General features: G+C 41.2%; 1 protein-coding gene across 2 annotated transcripts in view; it reads right to left on the bottom strand.

Annotated features, from left to right (window-relative positions):
• Nucleotides 1-16,791, bottom strand: part of MAP2K4 (mitogen-activated protein kinase kinase 4) — a 126,648-nt gene that overhangs the window by 85,803 nt on the left and 24,054 nt on the right. For both annotated transcript variants that reach the window (XM_032840061.1, XM_032840062.1), the window contains one exon: nucleotides 6,099-6,201. In XM_032840061.1, coding sequence (XP_032695952.1) covers nucleotides 6,099-6,201 — 103 coding nt within the window. The remainder of the gene's footprint in view (nucleotides 1-6,098; nucleotides 6,202-16,791) is intronic.

Below are 16,791 nucleotides of genomic sequence, written 5' to 3'. Positions count from 1 at the left end.
CAACTAATCTTCAACAAAACAGGAAAGAATGTCCAACAGAAAAAGGACAGTCTCTTCAACAAACGGTGTTGGGAAAATTGTACAGCCACATGCAGAAGAATGAAACTGGACCATTTCCTTACACCACACACAAAAACAGACTCAAAATGGATGAAAGACCTCAATGTGAGACAGGATTCCATCAAAATCCTTGAGGAAAACACAGGCAGCAACCTCTTCAACCTCAGCCACAGCAACTTCTTCCTAGAAACATCGCCAAAGGCAAGGGAAGCAAGGGCAAAAATGAACTATTGGGACTTCATCAAGATCAAAAGCTTTTGCACAGCAAAGGAAACAGTCGACAAAACCAAAAGACAACTGACAGAATGGGAGAAGATATTGGCAAATGACATATCAGATAAAGGGCTAGTATCCACAATCTATAAAGAACTTAACAAACTCAACACCCAAAAAACAAATAAGACAATCAACAAGAAATGAGCAGAAGACATGAACAGAGATTTCTGCAAAGAAGACATCCAAATGGCCAATAGACACATGAAAAAATGCTCCACATCACTTGGCATCAGAGAAATACAAATCAAAACCTCAAAGAGATACCACCTCATACCAGTTAGAATGGGTAAAATTAACAAGTCAGGAAACGACAGATGTTGGAGAGAATACAGAGAAAGGGGAACCCTCCTACACTGTAGGTGGGAATGGAAGCTGATGCAGCCACTCTGGAAAACAGTATGGAGGTTCCTCAAAAAGTTGAAAATACAACCACCCTATGACCCAGCAATCACACTACTAGGTATTTACCCCAAAGATACAAATGTAGTGATCTGAAGGGGCACGTGCACCCCAATGTTTATAGCAGCAATGTCCACAATAGCCAAACTATGGAAAGAACCTAGATGTCCATCAACAGATGAATGGATAAAGAAGATGTGATACACACACACACACACACACACACACACAATGGAATACTATGCAGCCATCAGAAAATAAAATCTTGCCATTTGTAATGACATAGATGGAACTAGAGGGTATTTTGCTAAGTGAAATAAGTCAATCAGAGAAAGACAATTATCATATGGTCTCGCTGATATGAGGAATTTGAGAAACAAGGCAGAGGATCATGGGGAAGAGAGGGGAAAATGAAACAAAACAAAACCAGAGAGGAAGACAAACCATAAGAGTCTCAATCTCAGGAAACAAACTGAGGGCTTCTGGAGTGGAGGGAGGTGGGAGGGATGGGTTGGCTAGGCAATGGACACTGGGGAGGGTATGTTCTGTGGTGAGTGCTATTAACTGTGTAAGACTGATGAATCACAGACCTGTACTCCTGAAACAAGTAATACATTATATGTTAATAATAATAACAAAATAAAATAAAATGTAAATTCAGAAAAATAAACATTCATGTATAAAAAAAGAAAAAAATACTTTTTTCTCTTTTAATGTGTGAGAAATACTTATAATTTCAATCAGTGATAATTAAGAACCTACACTTCCTGGTCAGGTTGTCTCCTCATTCTCTAAGGACTCACAGGAAAAGAACAGTGGGGGTAAAAAAACAGAAAAGAAACAGTGAAGAAAGAGAGATTTTGGCAAATTTCTGAATGCCTGAGAGCAGACAAAAGTGTGTGGCAAAGCAAAAACTAATTAAGTCCAAGAGAAGGGACTTCATAGTCTCAAAGACTTACCAGCCACCTGCAGTAGAGGACCTTATTGGGATCCTGCTTCAAACTATAAAAAAAAAATTTTTTTGATGAAGTAATCTACTTATATGATGATATTAAAGAATTATTTATTCTACTAGATGTTACAGTGGTATTTTGATGTTTTTTAAAAAAAAGTCCTTATCTTTTAGAAATACACCTGGAAATAGTTATAGGTGGAATGATGTCTGAAGCTTGGTTAAAAATAAGGAGGGTGGAAGAACAGACAAAATCAGTCTTGGCCACATTAACAACTGAAGCATCTACAGCTGATTGATAAATACAAGATCCATCTATCACTCTCTAGTTTTAGATATGTTTGCAGTTAAAAAAAAAAACCAGTAATAGGGGTGGCCTGCCTGGCTCAGTCAGTGGAGCATGCGATTCTTGATCTGGGGGTTGTGAGCTGGAGCCCCATGTTGGGTGCAGAGTTACTTAAAAATAAAATCTTAAAAAAAATGTAAACTTCTTTAAAATTTGAACCCTGCCCATCACTTAAAAGAGAGAGAGAGATAATTTCCTTTAAAAAAAAAAAAATAGTACCACCCATAACACATTGTAGGAGGGGAACATGCAGCAGAGATGAGAAATAAACAATGATCCCAACAGGACTGCAGAGAGGATGCAAAGTTAAATGTATGAACACCTAGAAGTAGAAGGGTTCATTAAAATTCTTTCTATAAGAAAGATCTAGTCAGTTCGTCCTTTTCTCTGCACCTTTCCCCCAAAACAGAAAGAGGGCATGTCCTTAAGGAAAATAAACATATTATCTGGAGAGAATGAGTCCTCCCAGGGTGATTGTTGGCCTTACTCATTCTGGCACCTGAATATTCCTGGCCTAACAGCCAGCTCTCAAACCATTCACAGAGAAGCAGTCAGGTCCACCAGCTGACCACCTATGCCAGAGCTACCAAGAAGCCTTCTAATTTCCTCATCCTCAACTATCAAAGGGCAACCCAGAATTACAAGACACATGGAAAAATACTAACACAAAGAAGAAAAACAAGATTAAAGAAAAACTGACCCTTGAAGAAATGGATTGCCTAGTGGATAGAAAAGAACTTCAAAATTCCAGATTTTACATCCATGTTAAAAGAATAAGATACTAAGAAGAAGCCACAATCAAATCCTGGAAGTTAAAGTCAATTGCCAAAACAGAATACTTCATACAAGGATCATAAAAGAAAGGGGGAGCCTGGTGGCTCAGTCAGTTAAGCATCCAACTCTTGACTTTGACTCAGGTCAGGATCTCAGGGTAGTGAGACTGACCCTAACCCTGACATCGGACTCTGCACTGGGGGTGGAGCCTGGTTAAGATTCTCTCTCTTCATCTCATTCTACCCTCCCCTGCCCCCTTCCCCACCCCGTTCATTCACCTGTGCTCTCTTTCTAGAAAGAAAGAAAGGAAGGAAGGAGGGAGGGGAGTGTAAGGGAGGGAGAGAAATCTGTAGAGAAAGAAAACAAAACAACAAAAAGTATGAAAAAAAAGTCACAGATTCAGGAAATGCAGAAAGTCCAGTGTCCAGACAACAGGAAACTATGAAAAACATGAAGGAATCAAAAGAAAAGCAAAACTTTTTCAGAAAGAGATACATGGATCTTGAAACTAAAATTGTTCTTCTAGAGTACAGAAGGATGATCCAGACCTAGATGTATCTTCATATAACTACAGAACACCAAGAATAAAGGGAAAAAAGATGCTGTAAGTTTCCAGTGATAGAAATAGGTAATCTGTAAGTAACATCTCTGCTATAATTAAACAAATCTACACATAGTCCCCAAAACTTATCTTCTACTTCCCTTCTCCAGAATACCACTCTCCCTTCTCTACGTGTCTTTCAAAATCTAATTCAAATCTTGTTCCTCTGCGAAGTGTTTCACCGAGCTGTTTATCCTACAGTGATCTTACCCCCTCCTGCACCATTCATGTGACATTCAATCTGTATTACCTTATGCCTCACTTATCGAACTGCTGTGCCCAACTGTTATTTCTTAGAATTTTATTTAAACTCTTGGTTCTCAGAAAATAAGGACATGTTCTTAAAATGTTAAATCTCCCACAGAATCTGCACCCAGGAGACATCAAATGCCAGGTGGCTGTGAAAGTAGTTCCTGGGGCATATCTTAACTCTGTTGCTTACATTTCATCTTATCTTTTCCTAAATTCATGAGCAATTTTCTATTTATATCTGTAACTAAAATTCAAGGACATTTTAGGAGGAGGAAATACATAGAGGTGACACAGAGGTATTTGTTTCAAACTCACACACTGCAAGTTATATTTTCTAACTGCAAACTACCTACCCCACACAGTGACCCACGGCAGTTTTTAGTACCTGACAGTACAGCTCAAAGGAAGAACACAAAAGGATCCCTTATGGAAGGGGGTGGGAAGGTAGAGGAGATAGGCTGCCCTAAGTAGTGAAACAATTATCTTTGACCAATATCAATATTAGTAGTTACCTGTTCCTGATCGATATAACAGACCAGTCCAATAATAACAGTGAAATGAGGTCTGGGTCTAAAATTTTTACATACCAGAATCAAAATCTAAAGATTCTACATGAAGTAAAAAGGCTTATTACCATGTCCTCTCAAACTTTCAACATGTGCTGGGAAGGGACAAAAGATAAGAAACCTCGCTGGATGAAGTGGTTAGGTTTAAAAAAAAAAAATTGATTGACTCAAATCTCAAAGGAAGCTTTTTTTTTCCACCAGTTTACTGTTGGGGGGGGGGGGAAGGATTTTTCAATTCCATGAATTCCCAAAGGAAGAGAGTATAAGTACATAAATGTTTTTGCAGTTCTAAACATAAGTCAGGTTGCCTTTCTTTGTGTCCAAGGGGCTTTAAAAAAAAAAAAAAAAAAAAAAGCTGTTAAGTCTGGCAATAACTACCTATCTTTTCTGTCTTGGACTTCGAATACATGGTTCGGCTAGCAACCAAGGTAACAGAAGTGGACCATGTTCAAGAATTAGTTTTGTACTAGCTTTCACTAGAAATTCTAGGAAATGAGGAAGGAGGTTCTTTTAAGAATGTTTCCTTGCTGCCAGAGCTCTGACTAATTAAGAGGTACTAAGAGTTTCCTTCCTCAATATAGCCCCCACTCAATGTTTCAGAGGAGGTAAAAAGGCTGGGACTCAAAGCTGAGCTCCGACAAGAAATCTCATTAAGGACACCTGTCTAATAAAATTAAAAGACACTATTCCGAGGCAAATGAACTGTTACTCCAGTTTTCATTTGTTCTAAAGTTACAGGTGAAAGCCTAAAAGCACAGACACACACATCTACATTGCTCCCTTCTACACGCTGATGTTTTAAAAATCACAATATATTTTCAGCACTCCTATTGCAGGACACGCTACCTTCTACCAATCTGTTACTGTTTGCAAATACAATGTATGCCAGACATCAAAAGGAAAGGAAAGAGCAAAAAATGTGCCTTTTGGGAAAAGCATGAACATATTTGTAGCCTAACAGGACTTGAATAAAAATTGTTGAGGAATTATTAAAAACTACAAGATAATATATTCTGACCTCTTTTTTAACCATATCTTCCATCATTTGCTTTATTATTCTCGATATTATTGTTCTCGATACCGGAACTAAGTAAAAATTATTTTTACGAATATAAATGCAAAGCTATTGGCCTTGACCCTTCATGCTCACAATAGGTCTTATGGGGGGAAGGAGGGAGGCATCATTATCTAACACAACACTTCAGTTCAAAGGTCGATAAATATTATTCTGAAGGTATTATTTTAAATTAACAGATGTAATATTTTAAGTGACCTTCAGTAAGGTGCTAAAATATCATTTTTGTATTTTAATAAAAAAATACTTAGGGGGAAAATATATATATTTAGGGAATAAATTTCAAAAAATAATCACTGACAGATATACGTACACATCACGTAGATCTATACACGTACACATTCTTTCAATTTACTGTGACATGGAAATCTTACAGGAATGTCATTTACCCAGAACGGGACTCCTCTTGATCCCCTAGTAAGAAGGGATGATTTGTGCAGATCTGCAGGGGAGAGGTACGTTTCCTAAATACCACTTACAACTTAACTGGAGACCCAGAAGGAAAGGTCTAAACAATATTCTCAGAGTCCAGCATGAGGAAAATTGAAAAGATAGCGAATTATCTGGATCTTCGGCTCTCTTTCCCTTCAAGTAAACTTTAACAAGGAAAACCGTGTTCACCTACTTCAGACTACAGAATCAACAGCTTTCTAGCCAAGTTCAAACAGTAGTATTTCAAATGGCCCATAAGATCATGGAAATACCAACACCTCGACTTGGAAAAAATACACAAAACACAGTAACTTTGAAACCTCCACTTGAGTTGAGCCTTGTAGTTGATTACCAGGAATACTCACATGTGTGGGTTTTGAACTCCTGTAGGGTTGGGATTCAGAGTAAACCTTGCTGTAGATTTGAAAGGTGGATTTGCAAAATTCAACTTCAGTGCTTTGCGTTTACCTAAGAAATAACAAATAAAAAGTAAAAGTTTCAAGTACTATAAAACAGATACTTCTCTGAGGGCATAAGAAATTCATACCCAAAAAGCAGAAAAATTTGTTTTAACACATAGTTAATATCATATTTTGGAAGGCAACAAAGAATTTCTCAGAATTAAGAACAAGTATATAAAAATGAACTGAAGTTGTTATTAACCACAAATCACCCGTTATCCTCCAATACAATAGAAAACGCTTCAAGTTTATAGTGTTCAGAGATGCTAACACTTTTGCAAAGGAGAATACCACTATAAAAATCATTTACCTTGACAGACTGAAAAATACTAAAATAGTACCATCTTACCAGGGTTACCCTTCAACACCTTCATTTAATGAAAGGATTTTCCCCCAAACATAATATCAACACTTGAGTGAAGAATCTGGGAAGCAGTCTACAACCGTAATGAGCTAAAAGAAACACCAGGCCACTGTCAACTGCACGGTCACAACACAGGTATTTCAAATAATCTTATCTGCAGCAATGTCTTTGGGGTAGGGAGGTAAGGTAACCGTGTTTTATATAATACAAACAAAATCTGTCTGGTAGAAAAAAGCCAAAAAATTCAGAAAAGATAAAGAAACAAAAATATACAAAATATTTTATATATATATATATATGTAGATTTATATATATATATAGAGAGAGAGATAGATATACACACATACACACACACACACACCTAGAGAATATATGGGTTTTTAAAATATATGTGTTTTACATACATTTCTAAGTCCAATTATCCCAAAATAATCACTGTTTCCTAGAAACTATTTTCTATTTATAGATACACAATCAGACAATACATTTTGTAACATGCTTTACTCCTTGACCACGTTTCTTCGTATGTCAATAAATCCTACAAAACCATTTCTTTGGGATTGTTCTCTATGGAGACTCTGCAACATAGCTGGGTTTTTAAGCATCTGCAGCATGTCTTAGTTTCGCACAGATGTTAAGGATACTTTTCCCAGCATCCACTCTTCCCAGTTTCTTATGCCTGTATCCACCTTCTTAACTCCTCTGCAATCCAAACACTTCCCCACCCCAGAGGATTCGGAAGATGTATGAAGGGACTCATTCGGCTCGGCCTCGTGGTTTCAATATCTGCAAGTTTGAGGTACCACAACAGCTGGACAGGGGCGCAGGCAAGAACTCAGAGCTCCTGGCCGGGGCTCCTGGATCCGCTCTCAGGCATGGGCCTGTCGACAGTAGAATGTGAATTCCCAAGAAGACAAGACACATCATTTTCAGAAGTAAGCACACTACAACATGAATTTCCCACGTAACTTGCCCACTCAGGTACCAAACATTTAAGTTTTAGTTGACATCAAGTAGAGGGAGGACATTCGACCTACACGTCCAAAAGGTACTCTTCTTGCAGCAAATTTAGCTGTATTAAAAAGCAAAAGCAAACTCTGTATATTACCAAAAACAAACAAACAAAAAAAAACAAAAAACCTTCAAAAAATTTAAATGAATGCTTGGGAAAATCCTTCCCAAACAAAATGAGAAACTCTAAGTATATAAAGATACCACACAAGTCAAGAAAAATAGAGAATTTGGCAAGGGTGTGAACAGTAAAGCAAAACTGAGAAAAAATTATGAAAGGCACTCACTAACACCAAAAACATTTAAAAGTTTTGTTCATGTGAGGGGCGCCTGGTCTGTTAAGTCTCTTAAGCAGCCAACTCTTGATTTCATCTCAGGTCACGACGTCCTGGGCCTGGGCCCCGAGTCAGGCTCCATGCTCAGTGGGGAGTCTGCTTGGGATTCTCTCTCTTCCTCTCCCTCCGCCCCTTCTCAAACCCTCCTACCCGCCACACACCCTCTTGCTCTCTCAAATAAATAAATAAATAAAATCTTTAAAAAAAAGTTTCGTTCATGTGCAATTGGCAAAGCATTGGTCTCATTTTACACGCACACCAATTTTTTTTCAATGATCATGTGTTCATCATCGTGCCCAGGTAAAGAAATCACAAGCACAATACATTGCTGGTTAAAAAGTAAATTGATGTAATATTTTTCTGATGAAAGGTTCAGCAATATACAAGAAAAAACTTTCATGAAAATGTTCTTTTACTTCTTAGAAATTTGTCTTCAGGAAATATTTAAAGACAGAGGACTCTCCCCAGGCCTTGTACCCTAACGGAATCTGCCTGGCAAGATCTGGAAACTGCTTGGGCTGCTGCCTTTCTTCCTTCAGTGTTCTCCTGCTTTGAATGGGTCTCTCTAGAACCGGGTTCCAAAGCCAGACCCACTCCAGGGTTTTGCAAGCAAGTAACCTGTCTTGTTTCCAGGTCTGCAGAGGGAGAGGAATTCTGCGTCACAAGGGATTGTACTCCGTCTCGCCCACACCTGATTTGGATGCTTTTGATGAGGAGACTGAAACCTGTGGAACTGATGGTGTCTCGATCAGATCCAGGTTCGCACTGACACCAGTCTGGGAGCCGCTGGAGCAGGGTGAGCGTACTTTGTACACGGGGCAGGTGTGTACCATGAGTGAGATGTTAAGTGAAAACGGTGGCCCTCAAAGACACCAGGTCCTAACCAATCTCTGGAACCTATAAATGCTACGGTATAGGGCAAAATTTCTGGAGATAAAATTAAGGTAACGACTTTGTAATGATATATCTGAATGAGCTCAATGCCCACAAACTCCCCAAATCAAAAGCTGACCACCACCTGTGTGTCTGACCCACCACAATCTCTATACGGTGAAAAACTGAAAACACACTTGGATCAAAGGCAGGACAATAACAGAACAAAGCAGCATTGTGAAAACCACCCAGAGAAAAACACCAAAATTGGCCCTTTCTTCAAAAGCCCACTTTGAGGGGACAGTAGCTATCCTCTGCAGGCAGATAAAATCTATTACAACAATTAAAACTCACTTAAACAGTTTCCTTCAAAATAAATATTTATATAAATACACACACATACACAGATTCCTTCTCAGCACAGCATTCACATTTAGACAAAATAAACCGGGCCTTAAAGGACATTTCCTGCGTAAATGGACAAGCACACAAATGCAACACAATGTAGCTTACAAAAGCTAGATGTGGACACACTCCACGCTTCACATCTGCAACGATCCTGAGAGCCATCCAAGCATATATTCCAATCGTTCACCAGCAAAACATGCTAAATAATTCTAGAAAAGTTCACAGCCTAAGCAGAGCTGACTCAGAGCCTGAAACTGGTGCCCGGGGGTAGAGGTTAAGGTCAAGCTGCGCGGGCTCTCCCAGCAGGGCTCTGCACTCGCCAAAGGATGAATGATCATTTTGAGATGAACTCACACGGCAGTCTTGAGGAGGACAAAGAAGACCCCAGTCGGTCAAGCATGAGATTCAGGGAGAAGCAGAAAGAGACCGCTTTTACACTATTTGAGCGAGGCGATCTCTGGCTATTTAATGAGCATCCCCCCATCCCCCGTTTCTTCTTCTCCCATTCACTTTCTCTAAGCAAGAACTTTTATTAGGACTCGTCCTTCTCATCTTTCTCAAGGGCCCCCAGAACCTAACCCCTAAAGGCAACTATGCACTCAGTTATTTTTAACAACAAAACTATAAGCAAATATGACATTAGGGCAACATGGTTTTGTTGGTTTTTTTTTTTTTTAAAGCCTGCAACAACTTCCACAGGGAGTAAAGGGCATAAGGAAGAGACTGATAACTACACTGTCCTGTGGAGAGTTTTAGAAGCTAACAGAGATTAAAATATTTGTACAACAAATGTTTATCAAGGAAGATCATTAATTTGTGATTATAATTCCCCCTTGGGTGAGACTGTCACCAAATAATCAATTCCTAACCAGTCAACAGAGATAAACAGAGCCTCCCTTATATCTACAGCAGCACAGAAACTAGGCATGATCAAACATCGTAAATTATTCATATGGAAGGAGCTTCCTGTGAGAGAAGACTTCCTTGTATACTTAAAAACGTATTCAGTGCCTGATACAGAAAATGCTTTTGAATGTGTATTAGATGAGTCTAACAATAAAGTTCACATGGAGAGCCCCAGACAACTCAGATGTGGGGCAAATCAGCTGGAATAAGTTTCTGCTGTTTAAAACCCAGAACCCTGACTCTTTGGGACAACAGTATTTGACCTCATCCCATATTTCCAAGGCACTGCCATATCCCTTAGAGTAATACCGCCCAACTTCCTTGCATTGTGGCTCATACAGAGTATGTGGACAGCTGTTCAACACACTGGGGGGATCATAATCACAGCCAGCTCGGTGCTGGGTGAATGGCTCAGCAGCCTCATGCCCCGCTCAGCCACTCCAAGGACTGGGGATCCACCTCTCTCTACCACCCCTGAAGTTCTGGTTTCAAAGTTCTGTCTTAAGAAAACATCCAGAAATTTTAAACAACCTTTCCAACACCATCCATATCCACCTTCCTCAGACTTCTCATCAGAGAAACAGTCCCAAGGATGGGATCTTCAAGAAGATTCCAAACCATGATTCCGAAGAACAAGGATTTGTCCAAGCATATCTACACCCACCTGAGAATGTTTTGCTCTTACTCTGACTGGAGCACAAGGCACGGACTCACAGAACACTGAAGGTGAAAGAAGACATCTTTCAACTTTATTTAGCTTCAGCAATTGGACAAAGAGCCCTGAATATTCTCCCTCCACTAACTTCTCAAGCAATACACACCTTTAACATCACTTTCCACAATCAGCTGAGCTGACCCAGTAGCTGAGGTCAACGTCAGTCAAAAATGCCATCCAAGGGCAGCAGAGAGTCTACCAACCAACCAACTATGGACAATGGCCACTCTCTGCGATCCAGGTTACCAGAGACACCCCTCCCCAACCCTCCACAAATGAGGAAAAAGCAGTATTTCCTAAGCACTATCTCTAGTTTCCAAAACATCAAAACCAGCCTGTTCTCAGAGAGATCCTATGTTCACACGGGATCCACCTTGTCACCCTCTCCCACCCTTCTCAAGCCTGTTCCCATCATCAAATTGGGAGTGATTTTCTGTTCTAAATGTTTAACTCTCTTGATTTATCCTTGAATTCTACAAATCACCTATAACAGGTATAAAACAGTAGTTCGACCAATATTTACTGAATTAGAATTATTAGTTGTTGTTGTTGTTGTTTGTTTTGTTTTGGTTTTTTTTTTTTTTACCATCATTGCACTACCCTCTCAAACAACCTAGTGGGCTTACTTTCTTTTACATCATAGGAAAGCAAGATTCTGCTGTCCTTACAGTCAGAATCAGACAGCCAGATTCTTCCCACCAACCGGTAAGAAAGGAGACCATCTCTAAACTATGGCAGTCAATCTACATGTCTTCAACAACAGTGGTTTCACCAAATCTGAAAAAGCAACAGTAAAATTTCTTATTGTCGATGGCAGTAAAGATGACTGAAGAGCACGAGATGCATCTAGAAGGTGGCCTTTTTGATATAATGTTAACGGATCACCAGGCATTATGTGATAGATTGTTACCAAAAGAGCCACCAATGAATCACGTCTTTACAACATGACTTTGCTGCTCTTCTAGTCAAGAGGTGGAGTCCATCTCCCTACTTCTTCAATCAGGCTGGGCTTTGGACTTGCCGTGACCCCAAGAATACAGCAGAAAGGACGCTGTAGGACTTCCAGAGCTAAGCCTTCTACGTTCACCCTCTTGGGAAATGACGAAGTCTAAAGGTGAAGCAGCTCAGTCTAGCTTCCTGGACAATGAAAATCCACACGCACCAAGAGGTCCACAGGTCCCAGCCGTCCCACCTGAGCGTAGGCTCCACCAAAAGACCTACTAGCTCAACGCAGACACGTGACAGAGCTCAGGCGAGACCAGTACAACCACCACCAACTAACAAGCAGAACCATAAAAACTAAACAGCTGCTCTTTAAAGCCACTGCTCAGAAGCCAAAGGAGCTAGGGAGGAATCATCAAAAAGCAGGAAGAACCAGTCCCTCTTGTGGCTGCACAATCCCAGTGCCAGCAAAAGGGAGCTCCTAGAACCTAAGCACAAGAAAAAGCAAGAACTGGCACTACAACGTAGACGTCGCTCATAGAATACCTTCAGAAACATGAGTGACTGACCTACCAGGAACCAGAGCATCCTAGCAGGGGCAGAGGGAAAAGGACTGCTGAAATTCTCATTTCCCCCTCGGCTCTATCTCTTAGTACCTCATTTTCAAAACAGAGTATCCAGAGTCACTTGTTAAATCTGCAATTACCGGTTATAAAATGAGGAACACAATTTCAACTAGGCAACTTCATATCCAAACAATCTCAGAAAGGGAGAAATAAAATGGTAGAGAAGAACTTATCCTCATTCCCTTTCTACCACAATTCCTACAGTGGTGAGTGCCCTAACTTATTTGATAGGCTCAAGTAAGTTGAGAGAGTAAGACAGGAAGGATGTGAGACTCGGAATCAGAAGAAACAGACGACTTTGTCCATTTCCTCCTAGACTGGCATCTGGGTCAATTCGGGTATTAAACAGGTCACTGTCAGCTAATACTACATCGTCCCCTTCCACTGCCAGCCTTTGATACATAAAACTAAACAAGTTCCAAAAATTTATAAAAATCTAACGTAGAACTCTGAACTCCCATCAATAAAGGAAAACACGGTCATTCATCCATACAGCTAAGCAGTTTGGAAACTGGATTGTTCTGAGTTTAAGAAACCAAGGGGGGAAAGTGCCAACAGGCCCTTTTAGCACACAGTTCAACACTTCTGTGTGTAAGATGGATTTGGGGGAAGTCCAATGTCATTACTGACACAGCCACAGGTGCAGAAATATCACAGTTATACACAAGCTGTTGTGTCAGGTAATACAAAGACAGATAAGGCAGCTGACCTGTCCACAAAGCCTGTTTTGTTTGGTATCCTAGCAAAATCAAAAACGAACATGGCAGGAGTCTAAATGACAGGAACGGGGAGAATATTACTTCGGCTGGATAATAACTGATTATCACTGAAATACAGATAAAGATAAGACAGGAGTGTTTCTGTGGTCAAGTACCAGAGAGGCATCTATAAAACCACGACAAAAACAGTCCCTTACTTGCCTGCCGTGTGATGCCGGGCTGGGGCTCACCTACCTTTAAAATACAATGATAGCAACTATGAATAGTAACTATGAAAAAAATGGTAACTACTCTGATATTAGCTGTAAGTATCAAAACCTAATTGAAAAGTTAGTTAAATTGGTAAGTTCTCTAAAAATGAAGAACCGGAAAGAATGTGTCTGATCTTTTAAACCAACAAAATATATGAGCAACAAAGGAACCAAGAAATTCAGCTTGCTTTGTAGATTCCTTTCAACTCCTGTGCCAATAAAAATCCCTGTTCTTACCCAAAGCCAGCATCCCAATGGCGTTCAATTAGAAGCTAGGAACACAGTATGAGGTGGTAAAGCCAGGCTACCTGGTCTTGACACTCAGCTCTGCTACTTCTCAGCTATATGCTCCTGGGCAAGTGACTTCACCTCTCTGCTGCGGTCCCCACTCCTGCGGCACAGGACTGATGTTCCCCTCCTCTGAGCAGGGCTGGCAGGAGCAAAGGTGTTACTGTGGCTGACATAGTCAGCCGTCACTCATTCGCTCCCACCCTGCATTAGCAGTTATGCCCGGGTTTCTGGCAGCAAGGTCCTGAACCAGGGTGGGAGATCACGGATAACCATGCTTCCTAAACGTTAAACATTTTCCTCACCTGACAGGCTTAGGGCCTTGGAGGCTCTGCTGCCAAAGAAAGAACTGAAATAATTCACTCTCACCCTTGTCCACCTCTGGCAGATGATTCCTACAGGTCTTCTCGGGTAGAAAGATTTCTGTAACTTGGAATAACAAGGACTCTGTCATTCCTCTACCAGAGCCTAAAGGGACACTGCTCTGACACAAAGGCGTAACCATTTCTAGCAGATTCTGTGGACTCCAGGCAAAGGCAAAAAAAGCATTTTACTGGTTGGAGGCTGCATTTCAATAGGAGACCTGGTTTGATTAATAAAAGTTTTCAGGGAGAGTCTGCATGCTGAAAAGCCTCAACTCACTCCCAAAGGTGATCATCCAACATGGGAAAAAAATTTTTTTAACTCATCTTCCATCGCAGTAAAATGGAGAGTTTACCAAGCGTCATGGAATGAAGCAGACAATATGCCCTAACATCCTTCCAAATCTAACATTAAAAACTCATACTGAGGGGCGCCTGGGTGGCTCGGTAAATTAAGCCTCTGCCTTCGGCTCAGGTCATAATCCCAAAGTCCTGGGACTGAGCCCCACATCAGGCTCTCTGCTCAGCAGGGAGCCTGCTTCCCCCTCTCTGCCTGCCTCTCTGCCTACTTGTGATCTCTGTCAAATAAATAAACAAAATCTTAAAAAAGAAGGAAGGAAGGAAGGAAGGAAGGAAGGAAGAAAAAGAAGAAAGAAAGAAACAAACAAACAAACAAACAAACTCATACTGATTCTTCATTCTTGGGTTCCCCTAACCATCAACTCTGACATTGATTACGTGCCCCTCTATGGTCACCAGTAATTTTACCTCAATTATGCACAATGTCACTATTATGAATTTCTACAGATAGACAAACCTTTGAGCTAGCAATTATTTAAAGCCAACAACAATGCCCCACTTGGGTCAGATTCTGAGCCGAACGTCTACTACCAACGAGCAAATACTAATTCCGCAGGCTAAACTGGCCAAGGCCTGATTAGTCCAAACTCTTCAAAAATATGGGAGAGCCAGCTCATTCAGGATTACCAACACAGCACAAACGCCAAGGCTTTACTGAAATAAACAGTACTCGAATGCCCCTCCACACAGTCATGCTATTGGAATCAACACTGTCAAGCAGAACCTTGACTTTGGATTGCCACAGTCCCCCTTCTCCTGTGAGGTCCCCAGGTTCACTGAGGGGGAAAAAAAATACACCTCTGCACCTTTGTCAAAACCACACAGCCCCAGCTGAAGTCATAACCTTCTGAAATGACCAAGAGTGTGTGTGTCAGGGTGGGGGGGTCCTCTATCAGCTAAAATTAACAATATTTTAATCTCCAACAAAACAGGAAAAGCTTATCCAAGACAAACCGCTCCTTCCAGAAGTCATGCACCAGGGGTTTGGAAGCACAGCCTCCATGAGACTCCGAGTGGGAATTCCAGTTACACATTACACACCCACCTTGCGAAGGTTCCAAATGGGTACCAAAAAGGTGTCACCTGTTACTGCCAACACAACCCCAACCCCAGTTTCGGGGAGAAGAGAAAGAAGGTGCTGATAATTCTGGGTTCTTCATTTGGCCCCCACTTGTGTAGCGTTCTCTATTAGAACCACCCTACACAGCTCTTTCATCCTAAGACCTGACCTGGGGGCGCCAGGTTGAGCATCCAACTCTTGGTTTCAGTTCAGGTCTTGATCTCGGGTTACTGGGGTTGAGCCCTGTGTTGGACTCACACTCAGAGCACAGTCTGCTTGGGACTCTTTTTCCTTCCCACTCTACCCTCTAAAATAATTAAGTAAAATCTTAAAAAAAAAAAAAAAAAAAAAAGGCCTGACCTACACACCTGCACAAATTCCGTTCCCACAGACACACAGCAACTATTAGGGTGTTGTGGGTCCTGGCCAGGACAGGAGAACGTTCATACCAAGTCAGTAAAGGTACTCAGCACCCTGTCCAGGTGCTCAGAACACTTTAAAATCCATGTCATGCCTAAAACAGCCAAACCCACAAGGCATTTACATTAAGCCTTAAATCTGTGAACATGTCAACAGGGGCCCCATGGATACAACTGAGACATAAATGCTGTGTTGATCAAACCCACCAAGACATGCTGTGCGGGAAGGTCAGTGGTCCTTTCTCCTGGGCTATACACAGGCCATGTGGTGACCTCTACCTCCCAGTAAGACCCCTCGACATTCTATTTAAACTCTTCATCAGCTCCCCAAAGTTTCAAGTTACTATCTTACCACATACCAGCAGCACAATATTAGGATTTCTGGAAAATCATCCACATGACAGACTCATACTTCTTGGTAGCCACCTTTCTAGTGGGACGAGGCACATGACACATACACTTATGAAAACTGGGTCAAGGAAAGTCACAAGGCTTGTTCCAGCTGTCACCAATACCCTGGGGCCCACGTCACTGGCTTCTAGCCCACCTCACTGTCGGGACACACCACACAGCAGACAGTCTCAGAACAGCTGGCTTGAACTCTAACTAAAGGAACCAAAGTGCCCATTGGTCTCAGGCCACATTTATTCTTCCTGCTTGGTAGACCCCACTATCTACCACTACCATTTTAACGTCCACCCCCCAGAAATGAAATAGGCACATTAACCGTATTTCCTAACTATGCCATCAGTCTTGTTTCAATCAGTGCTTCAAACCTTTTTCATATGTGCCATGACGTGAGGGAAAGAACACTTGTACAACACAGTGGAGGGAACACAAGTGTGTTCTGGGCTAAAAGCCACCGACCTGAGCTCCAGTGAGTAGCCAAGGCCAGAGGCCAAGGCAAGCTACGTTTCCACTGACAGGTAACGTGCTCTCAGCAGCACCCAAACTGAGG

Source organism: Lontra canadensis, unplaced genomic scaffold, assembly GCF_010015895.1.
Source record: "Lontra canadensis isolate GAN:19392208 unplaced genomic scaffold, GSC_riverotter_1.0 scaffold110, whole genome shotgun sequence".
NCBI lineage: Eukaryota > Metazoa > Chordata > Mammalia > Carnivora > Mustelidae > Lontra > Lontra canadensis.
The sequence above is the reverse complement of the archived record's forward strand: the minus strand, read 5'-3'. Positions and strand labels throughout refer to the sequence as shown.